Source organism: Natrix helvetica (genome assembly GCF_964273705.1).
Source record: "Natrix helvetica genome assembly, chromosome: 1".
NCBI lineage: Eukaryota > Metazoa > Chordata > Lepidosauria > Squamata > Natricidae > Natrix > Natrix helvetica.
This window is the reverse complement of record NC_138548.1, coordinates 237,447,755-237,464,341: the sequence shown is the minus strand read 5'-3', so window position 1 is coordinate 237,464,341 and position 16,587 is coordinate 237,447,755. Positions and strand designations below refer to the sequence as shown.

Sequence of the window (16,587 nt, the reverse complement as noted above, 5' to 3'; positions counted from 1 at the left end):
CAGAGTCTACAAAGTGAAACACTTCATCAGAACCCAAGATTCTTTCTTTGCCTCATCATTCAAAGTAAATGTTGGTCTGCAGAATGTTTTGGCTTAGATTCCTTCCCTCTCTTATTCTCATGCATGTTTCTCTTCCTCCCATGTTTGGCCTTCAACATCAAACATCTAAAAAAAATAAAATCTAAAAATGATATACAGTGGTATCTCAGTAAGATGAGGTGAGTACCAAAAATGATGCGTATTAAACAAATTTTTCTCAAAAGGAATAATGTGGTGAGTCACGAGGCAGCCGACACCAACACGTTCAAGCTTGTGTGTTGAGTATCAAACAAACAATGAGCACCAGGACAAAAATGTTCATATCAAAACAAGTTGAGTACTAAATTCAATGTTTCAAAGCAGTTGACAACTATGATACCACTGTAATTTCTTCCTAACTGGAGTTCCTTTTGTCCAAGAATGCTGTGATCTCTCAAATCATTGCAATTGAAATTGCAATGGGGCACCTGGGGCACCTGCCCCCGACCCAGGCGCACTGTCACATCTTGCCTCTTCTTGCACAATATTCCAGACAACTGGAAATACTCTTTCAGGAATTTTCTGTGTCCCAAGTGAAAGCAGCAAGTACAAGCAGGCAGGAAATCTTGCTATAGCTTCGGGTTTAGGGAGCTCTTATCTCCTTAGAGGATGGTTTGAATTTCTGTGAATCAGAGACAGTCCAAGATCTTTTAATACAGACTTCAGTTTTCTGCAATTTAAGATGAAGGTTGGTTTTGTTGATTCTTTTTATTATTTTTTTGAGAGTTGTATATGGATTTTATTGTGGTGTTTTATGGGTGTGTTGCCTTTATGGATTGTTTTTTCTCCCCTCTCGAGCACTGTTGAGACATTGGATTGGAAGTATTAAAACAAAATCAGCTCTCTCGACATAGTTTGGGGGAAAAGGATGCATTTATTTATTTTGTCAGTCCAGTACAATTCTTGCTTGCAGGGGAAAAAAGAAGAATAGTAAAGCATTTTTTTTTTCAGTTTTGTTTTACAAACAAGAAATGGCATGAGCATTAGTAATACCTTCAGATCTACCAACTTGGAAACTGGTACTTAATCAGGTGACATCGAGCCAAATGCAGCTTTTGTTGGCCTAGAAAATAAACTCTTCCTACCTTCATCTGTTTATTGTAATAAATTAATGCTTTTCAAAATATATTTCAGCGATATCTTTGATCCCTTCCAGTCACCTTATCCATTGTCTACTCCATCTTTTACTTCTCTGAATCTTTCCAAGTGTAATATATTTTTCTGGTCCATCTTCCATTTGCATCATATGCCCAGGGTTTGTGAGTTTCTGCTTGCCTGATCACCATGTCAAGCTTCTATTTGGTCCAAAATTGAATGATTGATTCCTTTGGAAATTCATATCCTAAGCAAGCTGATAAAGAGTCAGAAAAAGAAAATAGACACTTCCGGTTACGGATTTTAACATCCATATATTCTTGTGATTTTAGGTTTCTACATATCATCATCATCATCTTAATCTAGATTTGTAGCACATTCTGCCTTTTCCTTCTGGAGTTTCTGCCATCATTACTACCAGCTCTGTGAGTGTGTGATTTGCATGTGTGTTCTCGCTTCGCTCACACACGCACCTGACACACGCTCCACATGCATGCTCAGTTGCCTGTAAATAGGTCTGCACATGTGCAGAACATTAAAAATGTCAAAAAAAAACAACCCATGCCACGGCGACTAATGAACCGGTTTGGGGGCGTGGTAAGCCTGCCGTCCCTACCAGTTGGGCAACCCAGTTGCAATTTCCACTACCGGTTCGCCCGAACTGGTGTGAACCGGTAGCATCCCACCTCTGGACAGCATATATAGACACCCATTTCTTGTTGTTTGTACTGCAGTCACCCATTAGTGGTAAAAATATCCAGGTAGTCCGTGACTTACCACCATTCATTCATTCAGTGACCGTCCAAAGTTATAACACTGAGAAAAGTGACTGATGACCATTTTCACACTAGCAACATCCTGATGGTCACATGATCATAATTCAGGCACCTGGCAACTGGCTTGTATTTATGAGAGTTGCAATATCCTACGGCCATGTCATGTAGTCAACTTTTGCAAACTTCTGACAAGCAATGGGGAAGCCAGATGCATTTGACAACCGTGTTACTAACTTAACAACTGCAGTGAACATTTAACAACTGTGGCAAGAATGATCGTAAAATGAGGCAAAAGACACTTTACAACTTGTCTTACTTAGCAACATACATTTTGGGCTCAGTTGTGGTCATAGGTCTACAACTACCTGTACCTGTGCTACAGCACGATCACTCTTTACAATTTGCTGAATAATTTATTAATGTTGTTCCATCATTATGTCTGTATTAAATGTACAGATTTGCGCAACACTGACTGTGGACCCAGAGCCTTGGTAAGTTTTCCACACCCATAAAAAAAAACACTTCCATGGTTGCTTTGATATTTGCATCTACCGTGTTTCCCCGAAAATACGACAGGGTCTTATATTTTTTTGACCCACAAAATATGGCCTTGGGCTTATTAAAGGGGAGGGCTTATTGTTTTTGGGTTGCCGGGCGGTTGCTCCCTTGCGACTGGGCTCCCGAAGAGCCGGGCACAGCCTCAGGGTCAAATCGCTGTGTTGCGTTGTCGCAGCAGCAACACAGCAACCATGAGGTGACCAGGCTTGTGAGCAGCTGCCCGGTAACCCCCCTTTCCAGCCGGGCACAGCACCGTTGACCGACCTAGTGGTACCTGGAAGGCACCAAGCAACGCGAGCGTGTGTTCGCCACCCTCCGCATCCCACGGCTCGGCGCCTTTGGAATGCCCCTAGGTGAGTGAGTGGGGCTCTGCATGGCTGGAGAGGGGGGTTGGGCAAGTGGCTTTTCCGCTTCCCGTTCGCGTGACTCACAAGCTCACGATGTCTTTGGCTAACTCTACAGTACCTGCAGAGCCAGGGCATCTCCGCTGCTGGTGCCGCCCGCCGCTTGTTGTTGGTTTTATTTTTTTTATTTTTTTGCAGCTTACCAAGCACAGTGGACGGATGCCACTCTGGAAGTACGCTCTATGGTTGTGGGCTACAGAGCGTACAACCATAGAGCATATTCCCAGAGCGACATCCATCCTCCATTGCAGCTTCCAAAGCACGGAGGTAGGATACCACTCTGGAAGTACACTCTATGGTTGTACGTTACCATAGAGCGTACTTCCAGAGTGACATCCATCCTCTGTGCTTTGAAAGCACCTCTGGTCTTCTCCAACTAAAGGTACTCCATGCTTTGACTGGCATTCCGGTTACTTCTATTGCTGATAGAGCTTCAATGATAGGAATACATTTAATGTGAATGGGCAGTTGCAAAAAATGTAATTCTGCTTCTCAGACAAAGAAGCAACTGGTGTATAAAAGGCTACAAACAGGAATTGACGAGAACCAGAGAATTGAGTACTATAAAAAGGAGGGAAAGGGGCCTACAGGAAAGATATCTGTGTTAAATTTTTCAGATTTCTCTTAAGAGACACACAGATGCACCAAGGAATATAATTAAAGGCAATTGTGTTTTCATTCCGTAGTCGTTCACACAGCAATGTCCATGTCACTTTCTGTCCAAGTTCACTCTCAGCTTAAAATTTATCAAAAAATTGCCCACCATATAGTGGTATTCAACAGGTTCTGACCAGTTCTGGAGAACCAGTAGTGGAAATTTTGAGTAGTTCTGAGTACCGGTAAGTACCACCTCTGACTGGCCCCGCCCCCAACTATTCTCTGCTTCCTGAGTCCCAGCTGATCAGGAGAAAAAGGGTATTTTGCAGTAACCTTCCCCTGGAGTGGGGAGAGAATGGAGATTTTGCAGTATCCTTCCCCTGCCACAATCACAAAGCCCTGCCTACAAAGCCATGCCACAGAACCGGTAGTAAAAAAAATTTGAATCCCACCACTAGAGAAGACCAAGACATTTCACCTATACAAGTCGCTTAATTAGCTTCTTTTTGTATATGGTAGTGGCTTGCAGCAGACCCAGTTGTCCTTTGCTGTGTGCACATTATAATGTTCCCACAACAGAAGTTCACAGCTACTTAGACAGTCCCTGGCAAGCAAACTGTCAGATTTATATGAACCCAAGTTCATATCTTTCTAGGCATGTAGGACTCCGGGGCTTAAATTAGAAGCCTGGTGGGTTTGAATTGAATCAGTCTAGTAAGTTACTTGGGTCTCTAGCCTCTATGTCTAGTATGCAAAATCCACTCCTGTGATTGATTGGCAGTGGTATGAAATTTGTGGATTGATCACGTCTGATACCTCTGCCCTTGCCTGTTCAATCTGCCTGTTACACTATAGATTTGATTGTTTTCTTCCAAGCCAGTATAAAGACATATGAACCACTCTGGCATCCCCCAAAATCAATCGAGCCTTTCAAGTGTTCCTGTCAAGTCTTTGGAAGAAAAAAAAAAGGAGGGGAATTATTTTTAACATTCAATAAAAAAAAAATACTTAAACAGCCGGTTGGTAGAACAACAGCACCCCCTTTCTTGTGGTTAATCCTCACATTTCCCTAAACAAACAAACAAAACTGGGAATGACATATGTTGGGGACAGAAGGGATGATATCTAATATTGCGGCATTGGGAAGGCACCGAAATCATCAGTTTATGTATTGTGTATAAAGTATTGTGGGGGGTATTTTGCAAGGAAAAACCGTATGCTCAATAAACAAATTCTGTTGTTTTGCATATCATTTCCAAGGTTTTTTTAAAAAAAAAAAGATATACAAGATTTATTGTAAGTGAAAATAAGCCATCTGATATTTAATCTTTCCACATTTCCAATGCTTTCTTTGGGAAGAGTGAAGTAATGCAGCAGGAATTTCCTGAGAGTGAGAACAATTAATCAGTGGAACTACTGGCCTTCAGAAGTTGCAGGTGTTCCATCACTGGAAGTTTTTAAAAAGACATTAGATAGCCATTTGTCTGTAATACAAGGTGTGGGGTCTTCCGCTTGAGCAGGGAGTTGGAATAGAAGATACCCAAGGTCTCTTCCAACTCTTGTTGTTGTTAGCTACAATTCCATCGTGACCCCATGGACAATGTTCCTCCAGGCTTTCCTATCCTCTACCATCCTCTGGAGCCCATTTAAGCTCATGCCTACTGCTTCCATGACTCCATCCAGCCACCTCATTCTCTGCCGTCCCCTTCTTCTTTTGCCCTCAATCTATCCCAGCATTAGGCTCTTCTCCAGTGAGTCCTTCCTTCTCATTAGGTGGCCAAAGTGTTTGAGTTTCATCTTCAGGATCTGGACTTCTAAAGAGCAGCCAGGATTGATCTCCTCTAGGACTGAACGGTTTGATCGCCTTGCAGTCCAAGGGACTCGCAGGAGTCTTCTCCAGCACCGTAGTTCAAAGGCCTCAATTCTTTGGCGCTCAGCCTTTCTTATGGTCCAACTTTCACAGCCACACATTGCAACTGGGAAAACCATAGCCTTGACTATATGCACTTTTGTTGGCAGGGTGATGTCTCTGTTTTTAGTATGCTGTCTAGATTTGTCATAGCTTTCCTCCCCAGGAGCAAGTGTATTTTAATTTCTTGGCTGCAGTCCCCATCTGCGGTGATGTTGGAGCCCAGGAAAATAAAATCTGTCACTACCTCCATTTCTTCCCCATCTATTTTCCAGGAATTGAGAGGGCTAGATGCCATGATCTCAGTTTTCTTAATGGTGAGTTTCAAGCCAACTTTTGCACTCTCCTTCTTCAACCGCATCAAGAGGCTCTTTGCAATTAGAATGGTATCATCTGCATATCTGAGGTTGTTGATATTTCTCCCAGCAATCTTAATTCCAACTTTTGATTCATCTAGCCAACTCTATTATTCTGTAATTCTGAATGTTATCCCATTTGTCCTTGGACCAGCTTTCCAAGTGCTATCCTTGCAGTTCTCTTTGGGATCATTCAGTAGCCCTAGAATAATAGGAATAGCCCTAAAACATATATACTGCTTCATAGTGCTTTACAACCCTCTTTAAGCAGTTTACCAAGTCCAACAACCTGGCTCCTCATTTACTGACCTCAGAAGGATGGAAGACTGAGTCAACCTTGAGCCGGTCAAAATCCTGGCAATTGGCAGAATTAGCCTGCAATGCTGCATTCTAACCACTGTGCCACCATGGCAAGGGCTTAGGTATCAGACGTGATCCATCCACAACAGAGGATGGGAGATTTTAAGTTGGAAAAAGTGCTATCTCAAGGGTGGACTTTGTGCCAAGACACATGTGACCTATCTCTGGCCATAGATTGTCAGTGCTCAATTACTTTATTTTTTTAAAAAACACAAAAAACCAAATTTAGACAATCTATTGTTGCCTTTTGTTCAATAGACAAATCTGGCTGTAAAAAATTGATTGGGTCATTTCTTAACTTCATAAGCGAATTGTCCAAATGTGTATTTACGTTTATGGAATCAAAAATTCAGAAATCGTTGGGTCCATTCCAGATTCTTTCCAGCAATAGGATGAGAATCACTCAACATCCTTTGTAGATTATCCTTGAGAATACCATATTGCTTAAGAGTCTGGCCATTTATCAGTAAATGAAGAGGATTCTGATTTTCTTTTCTTTTCAGAACGGTGTGAGATCCCTTTGCACGAAACTGTCATACCTGTGGAATAAAAAATACACTTCAAACGTTTTACCACCTTGAAGTTGGCACTCTTTTGCTTGTTGTCATTCTCAAAAAGCCTGTGAGGACAATGGAAGCAATAAAATAGAAAGGCCTACCTCACTGCAGATTGCCCTCTATGGGGTCTTGAAAAATCTTAAATCCTTTTAACATTGTGTTTTCTGCATGGGTATGCCCATGTCCGTGTGCTGTTTGTGGGTTGAAGTGGCTATTGTGCCTCTTCCCTCTTTCTGAATTAGACCCACATGGAGAAAAAAAGGAATTTAATCCTCCCGGGACCCAAATTGTTATTGTTTTATGTCAAATAGAATACCAGGAACTACAGCAGAGAAAGATTCAAGGATCTTTATTTTATTTTGCTTGTTTTCTTTTAATTCAAATGAATACAAATAACACGGTTCAAAGTATATTTGAAAGCTGTTGGAAAATATGAATGCACCTTTGAAGTAAAAAAAATAAAGAATGCCATTTGTTACACGGAAAATGAAGCTGTGCACTTCAGCTTCCAATTTTACATAGCAAATAAAATGGGCTTTCTTCTTCCCCTCTTCTTCAGCCCCCTACCCACCGCCCTTTACACTCTATCTTAAAAGCCTAGTACAGTCTTTAAAATGCTAAGAAGCCAGCTGGGAATAAAAGAAGCAAAGCAGCTTAGAGAAATCCTAGATGGACTCTAAGCTCTTGTTGATATGGTTACTAAATGGCTCAGGTAGGCGCAAATATGGCAAAGGGATCAGAACTGTCTCATTGTTGATAATATGGCACAGAATGCTAGGTGTGGAGAAGAGCGGGTGTGCCAGCATGGAAAATATGAATTTAGTTCCCTGATGTGTGTAATAATAATCCTGTACAATCCTTATGCCTCTATATTTATGCCTCAGTTCCCTTTACCCATAAAATATATACGGTGATAGCACTTCTCCCTTAGAAGGGAATAAATCTTAACACGAGAGTCACGCAATTACTAGGCCTGCATTTGGCCATGGTTTTTTTTATTATTATTTGCTTGCTTGCTTGTTTCAGAAGGTGTCAGGACTTAACTTTGCTGAGGGTAAATAAGAGCCACGAAACTAGCGAGATGAAAAGATCCTAGAGGCAGCAACATTGGCAGTGTTTACTTCTATGGGCAAATCTAGGATCTTTCCCTGTTGCTGTCCCTCTATCCCAGACAAATTCATGGATCTTCATGAATAGAATAGAATAGAATAGAATAGAATAGAATAGAATAGAATAGAATAGAATAGAATAGAATAGAATAGAATAGAATAGAATAGAATAGAATAGAATAGAATAGAAGACTTGGAAGGGACCTTGGAGGTCTTCTAGTCCAAGCCCCTGCCTAGCCAAGAAACTTTACAGCACTTCAGACAAATGGGTTTCCAACATCTTCTTAAAAACTTCCAGTGTTGGGGCATTCACAACTTCTGGAGGCAAGCTGTTCCACTGATTAATTGTTCTAATTGTCAGGAAATTTCTCCTCAGTTCTAAGTTCCTTCTCTCCTTGATTAGTTTCTACCATTGCTTCTTGTTCTACCCTCAGGTGCCTTGGAGAATAGTTTGACTCCCTCTTCTTTTGTGGCAACCCCTGAGATATAGGAAGACTGCTACCACATCTGTCCTAGTCTTTCTTTTCATTAAACCCCTCTCCCCCCCAAAAAAAAATTGGAAATAAGTTGAAGTAATATTTTTTTTTCCACTCTCACATTTTTATTCTGCCACAAGAGTCAGAAGGCATCTAATAAAAAATGTGTTCCTTGGTAACTTTTGTGAATTAAAAAACTAAATTAGGGGGAAATCAACATGTCGCATCTCTGGGCATCAGGCTTCACTTGAGGGTCATCACGTTTCGGAATTAAATTTTTACATTGAAATTAGGTTATGAAACCAAAGCAAGCCACAACAGACCTCACAGAAATTCATGTTCTTGGCAGTCTGTTTAATAATCAGGTTTTATTTCTTTACTCTGTACATATCCATAGGTGTGATTGAATTTAAACACCTTCTGAGAATGAATAGAAAAAGTTAGCTGGTTATGTTAATTACTAAATACAGTACCATATTTGATATTAATTTGAGAAGCTGAGTCAACTAAAAATAATAGAAGATGCCCGTCCCACTATTGCATTGTCCAAACCACAGATCACGAAGTTATTGGCTCACCATTTTTCCCGATCCTAAAGCATGTGTTAAAAATAGATGACTGTATTCTAAACTAGTTATTATTCCACCTCAGCTGCTGAGAAACTTTTTTTTTTGGCTCATGGATAGGAAAAGCATATTAATATAACATTTAATAAGATGCTACGGTTTTGCGCAATGGCGAACGGATTACATTTTAATTGTTTTTATTTTTAAAATATGCAAATCATAATTATGTCCAATTCGTAATGTATTACTCCGACTAGTGCATATCAATACAAATGAGAAACAATCAAAACCAAATTAAAATATACTTTAAATCCAATATTACAAAGCAGAGTCACGCACGTAGCCAAGGCTAGGCATAACAAGCGCTTGTTCTCACTATGCAAAGGCGTTCAATTACTATCCCGGTCCGATGGGAGAAAGGCCAACTTTTTACCTCAGAGTGCAGGAGAAAAGCCAGTTTTATATGCACTGACTAATAGTGGGAAAGGAAAAGCAATGAGAGCAGAGAAGATTTGGTAAATGTTTTTATACTTCCATGCCCATAAAAGAAATTTGTATTCAGAAGTATTAAGTATTCCTCTCTTGGGAGATGCAGTCATTACAAACCTAAGGATTCTGCGATGGAATTGGTGACCTAATTCTGGGATTGTCTTTTCTTCACTGATTTTAATTATATTTTTGTTCCTCCTTCATTGGCAAGATTATTTGGCCTTATTTACCCGGCTAAGTGGCGGTACAAAGCTGACGTCGACTGATCTCAAAAAGTTATGTGTAGTCAGTCCTTGTTGCTCTTGCGGGAAGGACCGTCAGCAAATGCAAGGATTGCAGGTTAGATTTAGAAATGAAAAGTTAGCCTGGGAAAAATGAGGTTTGGGAAGCCATGTTTGAACTGTTGCCAGTCAAAGATATGCCCATGTGGTCCTTAAGAAATGCAATCAGTGGGAAGGGGGCTTCACCTTTACTTCTTGGATCACAGCACAAAAGGTACAGAAGTATTCTTGGCCTGTGTTAAGTTCCACACAGAAGAGGAAGGTCAAGAAAGAAAGAATTATATACACCAATAAGACATCTTTAATAATAGTGTTGCAGAAAAATGACAGGCTTAGACTTCTCAGGATACAGGAAAAGTTTATTTGGCAGCCAGGTTCAGAAAGCTAGCACATAGCTAGCATTGGAAATTCACTTTAATAGCATTTGGGTAAATACAGGTAGTCTTCAATTTATAACCTCAAGTGGGACCAGACTATCCAAGACTACATGTATTTACCCTGAAGAAACTACAGACACCTGTCTACACAAGCTATCTAGGTCACTTCAGATTGCAGATAACCAAAGCAAACATCAGTTCAGCCTTTACCCAGCTCTTCTTCTTTTTTCCATAGTTGTTTCTTCCTAATTACTGACTTCCTTGAAAACTGGTGAGGCTAAAGTAATGAGAAACGCCTAGTGCTAAAATTCTACTTGGCTTAATGATTGCTAATGTGAACTTAGATGTTAAAGGCCTAATCTATGTGCACTGGGGGCAGTTAACAGCTATTCCTATATAAAAGTACAGTACATCAGCTTAGTTCTGTGATTACTATGTAGAAAATCTGCTTCATTTAATGAAAGGAGAGGTGCAACATCTCTCATACCTTCGGTAAGATTTGGTACAGAATGATTCCATATTTTCAAACCAAAACCGAAGATAAATGTTTTGCCATGAAAATTAAATACCACTTTTCTATTCTGGCAACCCTGGCAAAATAAATAGCAATAAATTAAACTAGACTATTTTCATTAAGTAATTAGCAAGGGGGGGAACATTCTTGTGCGCATTTCCAACAAGGTAATTTCACTTTAATTGACTTTTTTATTTAGAACACCACTCAAGCTTTGGAAATATAAATAGTGCTATGTTTCCATTTATATCTATCTAAGTAAAAAATCTCTGCATTTTACTTAAGCTTGTATAGATCTGAGAAACTGGCTTTATTTGTTGAAAACTGTGGGTCAGCTCTTCCATCTTTGTCTCTAACTTTTTAAGAGTAATCTGATAGCAGCCCTAGCCAAGACTAATTAAATCAATTTGCAATCCCCTTTTAGAAACTGATGGTAAGTCTAAACTGTTGATACTATCTGCACAATCTTGTCTAATTCTCTGTGATTCTATTCAGTGGTGGGTCACCAACTTTTTTTACTACCAGTTCGGGCATGCGCAGAAGCATCCGGGTGGGTGGGCGGAGCCTCCTGCCACTGCTACTACCGGTTCGGCTGATCCAAGCCGAACTGGCAGCAACCCACTTCTGATTCCACGGACCAGTTCTCTGCACATTTTCCAGTCCTGTAAGGCTCCTTTCAGTTATTTTATTCTCTGGTTGGTGTTGGCTTTGATGGGTTCTAGCCATTGTAGTTTTTGGCGGCCTCGTTTCCTTTTACCACTGATCATTCCAAGCATAACCTTTTCCGGTGAGTTTGATATGTGACATGGCCAAAATAAGTAAGGTAGAATTTTGTGATTTTTGCCTTTTTGTGATATGTCTGGTTTTATATGCTTCAGTACTTGTTTGCTTGTCAGCTTTGCTGTCCAAGGAGTCTCCAACACTGCAGCTCTAATAAGACGATTTTTCTCCTGTCTATTTTTTCATGGTCCACCTTTTGCAATTGTAGGTAGCTATGTGAAAAATGATAGTAAGACTATTCTGCATTTGGTTGTCAGACTAAAGTCCTCACTTTTTCATACTTGATTCATGCTCAACATTGCAGTTCAATTTGATAATTTATGGACTACATTCACTGATATGCTTAATCTGTGATCTAGGAATCAACTACAGATGCACAATTATCTATCTATCTATGCCACCTATGGTGCATAGACAATCTTTTGCAATATATAAAGTTTTACTCTACCCTCTTTCCCTGCCCTTTGCAGAGTTGGGGTACTTAAAGAGGAACTCTGGAACCCTGGAGAATCAAGAAGCTTTCTACTTGCTTACATTTTTATCATTCCAATAAAGTTACTCCCTATCTTTGGACTTTGGCCTTTTTTTTTAGACTAAAGTGGATAGCTTTGCTTTTTATTTCATAAGCACTACAATCCTTAACTGTGTGTTTAGTTCTTATTGCTGTTTATTTACTCAATTTCTAGGGCTACCATCTCTCAGAGGCTTTCAGAAGATTAAAACAAGTAGAAACAAATAACAGAAAATCTAAATGACTTGCCTCATAGCAAAACTACATGTTACCCTGCCTATTATCTCAACATGGTTTGAGTCCAGTTCTGAATGGACCTAGAAGACAAATCCATAATCTTCACCTAACTATATTTCCCTAACTAAGACAATACATGGAGATACCGAGAGAGTCAAACTGTCGGGCCATTAATACAAAATAGAGATATTTTGTTTTGTTTTGTTTTATTTTTTTTTTTTTTACAGAAGATTGTAAAGTAAAGCTCATCCCATTATAATCTACTTTGTTCCTTCTGGTTCTCCCATGAGTTTTGCCTGGAATCATCTGTGAGAAAGTACATGACATCCCTCTCTCTGGGAGAACTTCTCTGTATGTGTTTTTAAATGTTAATAGCAGACACAGCCCGCTTCCCCAATTCAGACTGGAACTGCCACCCAGGAGGACAGTATAACCCTTTCTCCCATACTGTTTTTACAATTAAAATAACTCTATCCCAAAAGCTGTTATTTCTCCCTCAAGGCAAAACATTCAGGTGTCCTACTGGTTCCTATATATTTTACCCCGTAGAGCAAAGAACAGCTTCAGGGGTGGGATAATTTTCATCAAGAAAATAGAAGGAAAGCAATAACCTCCATTTCTCGCAGCTGATATCAATCTTTGGGCATGTTTATGTATGTATGTATGCTATTACCTACAAAGTTACATGCACACACACCTACACAATTACTTGTTAACAATGTTAAAGCTAGCAAAAAATCTTATTTACAAATGGTGAACAACATGTATGGTGACATTTTGTTCAAATCTAGCCAGGTTAGGTGATTCGTCCATTGAAAGTCCTATAATACCCTCCTTTTCATCCTGAAAACCTTTTGGTATGTATTTGATGGTGGAGTTTAGTTGTAGCAATTGCTTTACATTTTATTGTTTTACATTGCATTCATTTATTTTTATGACTATCCTATACAGGTAAGTCCTTGCTTAATTATTTTAATTGGGTCTAGCAACTCCATTGCTAAGTAACACAGCCATTAAGCGAAAACAACAACAACACATTACTGTGCTGGACTTATGACATCGTTTCTGCTGTGATCATTAAATGAATCACCTGTGGTCATTAAACATATCATCACATGACCAGGGCTTGCAATTTTGTTGCCGGCTTCTCCATTGACTCTGTGGGTCAGAAGCCAGTTTTAAAGCATTCAAATGACAATGATGCTACTGTGAGATATTGTCATTGTCGTAAATGTCCAGCAGCTTTGAAGTGCCCAAATTTCAGTCAGATCACCACTACAATGGTCACACCTGGGACGGCTGGTCATAAGCTTGTTTTTTTCAGCCCATTGTAACTTCAAATGTCACTAAGCAAGGACTATCTGTATGTCACAACTCTGGGTGGCTCACAACAATAATACCCCCCCAAAAAAACCCCACCCATTACAACCAGAACCTGATACCTTAACTAACACTCTCCAATATATCAAATAATACTAATACTTCCGTGTTGGAAATCCATGGTGAAAAGATTTGCCAGTGAAATCATCATTGCCCGGGGGACGCCCAGTTGGGGGCTCCCTTTGTGGCCTTGTGAAGTTTTCCCCTGAAGTGGCACCCGTTTTATCTATTTACGATCACCTGCTTTCGAATCGCTGCATTGGTGATGCTGGAGCGTGCGACAGGAGCTCACTCCCGCCCTGTGGCAGCAACGGGTCCCGAAAGCAAGGCTGCTGATTGTCAGTCCAGTGTTCTAACCTCATGAGCCATTTCACTCCTACATCATCATGTATAACCCCAAGGCTCCAACTTCACCCTATCCCCATCTTGGGGGAGGAGCCAGCTTTTTATCACCTTCCTGATGGCAAAAAGGGTGGGGGTCTCCTGGATTCCAGGGGGAAGGGTGTCCCAGTGGGCAAGAGCTGCTATCAAAAAAGTGTGCTTCCTACATCCCATTAAGTGACATGTTTGAGGGAAAGGATCTGGAGCGCACTCTCCAACAAAAAACGAAGTGACAAACGAAGAACCTCAGGGAGAAGCAGTCCCACAAATAGCCAGGCCCTGTGCCATGTACTGCTTTAAAAGTGATACTTTACATATATTACACTGAATATGGCTCTGAAATCAAATAGTAGTGTCCTTGGGGCAGCAGCATATCTACAATTAATCTATAACTCTTTGAAAGTGATGTATGTTTTTAAACAGGCTGATTCAGAGAGATATAATCTCGATTTCCAGATTTCTCACTATAGTAAAACGTGTCAGAAATGACATTTACACATAACAAAGGACAGACATTTTCAAAATTAGCATGCATCTTTTCATTCATAGACCAACATGTTAGATGGACAGGCTGCTTTTCTGATCTAATATTGAGAGTCCAATGCACCTTATATGTGATGGAAAAATGCACGGGTTTTGACACACTTTCCTTTGTGGTTTCAGATGACGTTTCCCCATATTTCAAGACAGAGCCAGTCCGCGCTCAAGTCCATCTAGAGGGAAATCGTTTGGTGCTCACCTGTATGGCAGAAGGGAGTTGGCCCCTGGAATTCAAATGGCTGCATGACAACAGAGAGTTAACCAAGTTCTCACTGGAATACAGGTATGTCAGAGATTGTCAGGAATTTCTGCATGAACATCCCTGTAACTGCTTGTCATTTACTCCCTTGGGACCTGTATTATCTGCAACTTCAGATTTGATCACAGGGCCATCCTGGTTTTTTAATCTATTTATCTTCTTAAATAGCATCTAACAAGATTGGTGGAAAAGCAATTCCATGCTGTTGTATGATCCATTCAAAGATCATGTTCAGAATAATGCAAAACAGATAAGGTTTTTGTCATAGTCTGGAATGCTAACAGTGACAAAAGCAGAAAATTAAATGAGTGGGTTGGACTTGTATGAATTGTGAAAGCCAAAACGAGAAGGATTTCTTCAGGCAAGCTACATTGAGCCCTTATTCAGCAAGATTAATTTTGCCTATCGCACAAGCTACAAAGAATTTCCTGTTCTGTGTACAAACTGTTAATCAAGAATCACTCAGTCTACATAGTTCTCTTTATATCCCTTGAAGCAATCAAGAAAAGCAATTTTGACACCAAGTTTATTAAGCCACTTTATTTACTTATGAAAGCTGGCTTCTTATCTCTAGATTCTGCTTTCTTAATACTGATTTGAAAACAAGAGTCCTAGAGGTTGGGGGGAGGAAAACCACCATTGAAGAAGATGGATATAAATCATTTGGATTTTTCACAGGCCGCTTAATCTTTTAAATGGGTACAGTTTCAGTTTCTCAGAAACATATGAGCTTTGATGTCCACTCTGTTTTGTTACTGGTGTGGTAGACATAATTAATATTTCATAATCAGATAACTTACTTTCAAATAGAATTTGCATTCCTTCTCTTATTCCCGTGTGCTTCCATGTCACCAAGGATCTTTTGCACAAAGAACAAAAGATGCCTTTAACTAAATTGGTTTGCAAAGGGTATCCTGCATTAATAGTTTAAGACTGAAACAAATTGCATACAAGATCAGCACACCAGAAATCCTGACTGGTTATGTGCTATCAAATCTCTCTGTTGATTATTATCATATGGATTTTCTTCATATAATTTTTTCCATAAAAAGATTTTCTGTCCCAACCCCTCATCCTTCAAATCTTCCTAGGATGCATTTATTGTAGTTGGTCATTCTCTTTCTTTTCACTGTTTGCAGGAAAGATCTTCACATAATATGTCAAAATATGATGACTTTGATCTGGCTATTTGTACGTTGAATGAGGACTCTGAATAGATTTGTTCTATGTTTCATTTGTTTGTTTTCTTTAGCCATCCATGATAATCTCAGAAGTCTTCTCCAACAACAAAGTTCAAATACTCTTTCTGTGTTCTTCCAACATTTAATGTTTGTCCTTCCATAGAGTATCATAGGAAAAAACATTGCCTGCATGATTCAGATCTTTGTAAAGACGAATACATCTTTGCACATCAGAATCTTTCCCAAGGCCAAGTTTTTGTCTATGATGCTATTCTTAACTACTGGTTCCTTCATTGTTGAGAGTCGATCCTAAAAAGCAGAGTCTATTCACCACTTCGGTATTGTCAATTCTAAGACTAGTTGCTTATCTTTTGTCACTGGTTTGGCTTCTTTATATTTGGACTTAGTCTCCTTCTTTCACTGTACTCCTGGACTTTCATTACACGAGAACTTGCAAATTTTCATTTTCAGCCATCAGAGCCCTGTCATCACCATAGTGGAAGTTTCTTCTTCCAGTTCTAAACCATGATCATTTTCTTCCCATCCAGGTTCCTTAATATATAAGACAGCGATGGCGAACCTTTTTTGGCTCGCGTGCCACAAGAGGGGAGAGCACAGGGGGGTCGTGTGTGGGCGTGCCGCACCCATAATGCAATGCGCGACCCCCCCAGTGCGCATGCGCGCACAACGTGCGACCCCCCCATTTTTACATGCTTTTTTCACCCTCCCGAGGCTCCAGAGGCTTTATAGGAGCCTGGGGAGGGCGAAAAGAGCCTCCCCCCCCCGGAGGCTTCAGGGACCGTCCGGAGGCTTCCC

General features: G+C 40.1%; 1 protein-coding gene across 2 annotated transcripts in view; it reads left to right on the top strand.

Moving 5' to 3' along the window:
• Window positions 1-16,587, top strand: part of SDK2 (sidekick cell adhesion molecule 2) — a 468,912-nt gene that overhangs the window by 278,949 nt on the left and 173,376 nt on the right. For both annotated transcript variants that reach the window (XM_081938775.1, XM_081938774.1), the window contains exon 2: window positions 14,455-14,614. In XM_081938775.1, coding sequence (XP_081794901.1) covers window positions 14,455-14,614 — 160 coding nt within the window. The remainder of the gene's footprint in view (window positions 1-14,454; window positions 14,615-16,587) is intronic.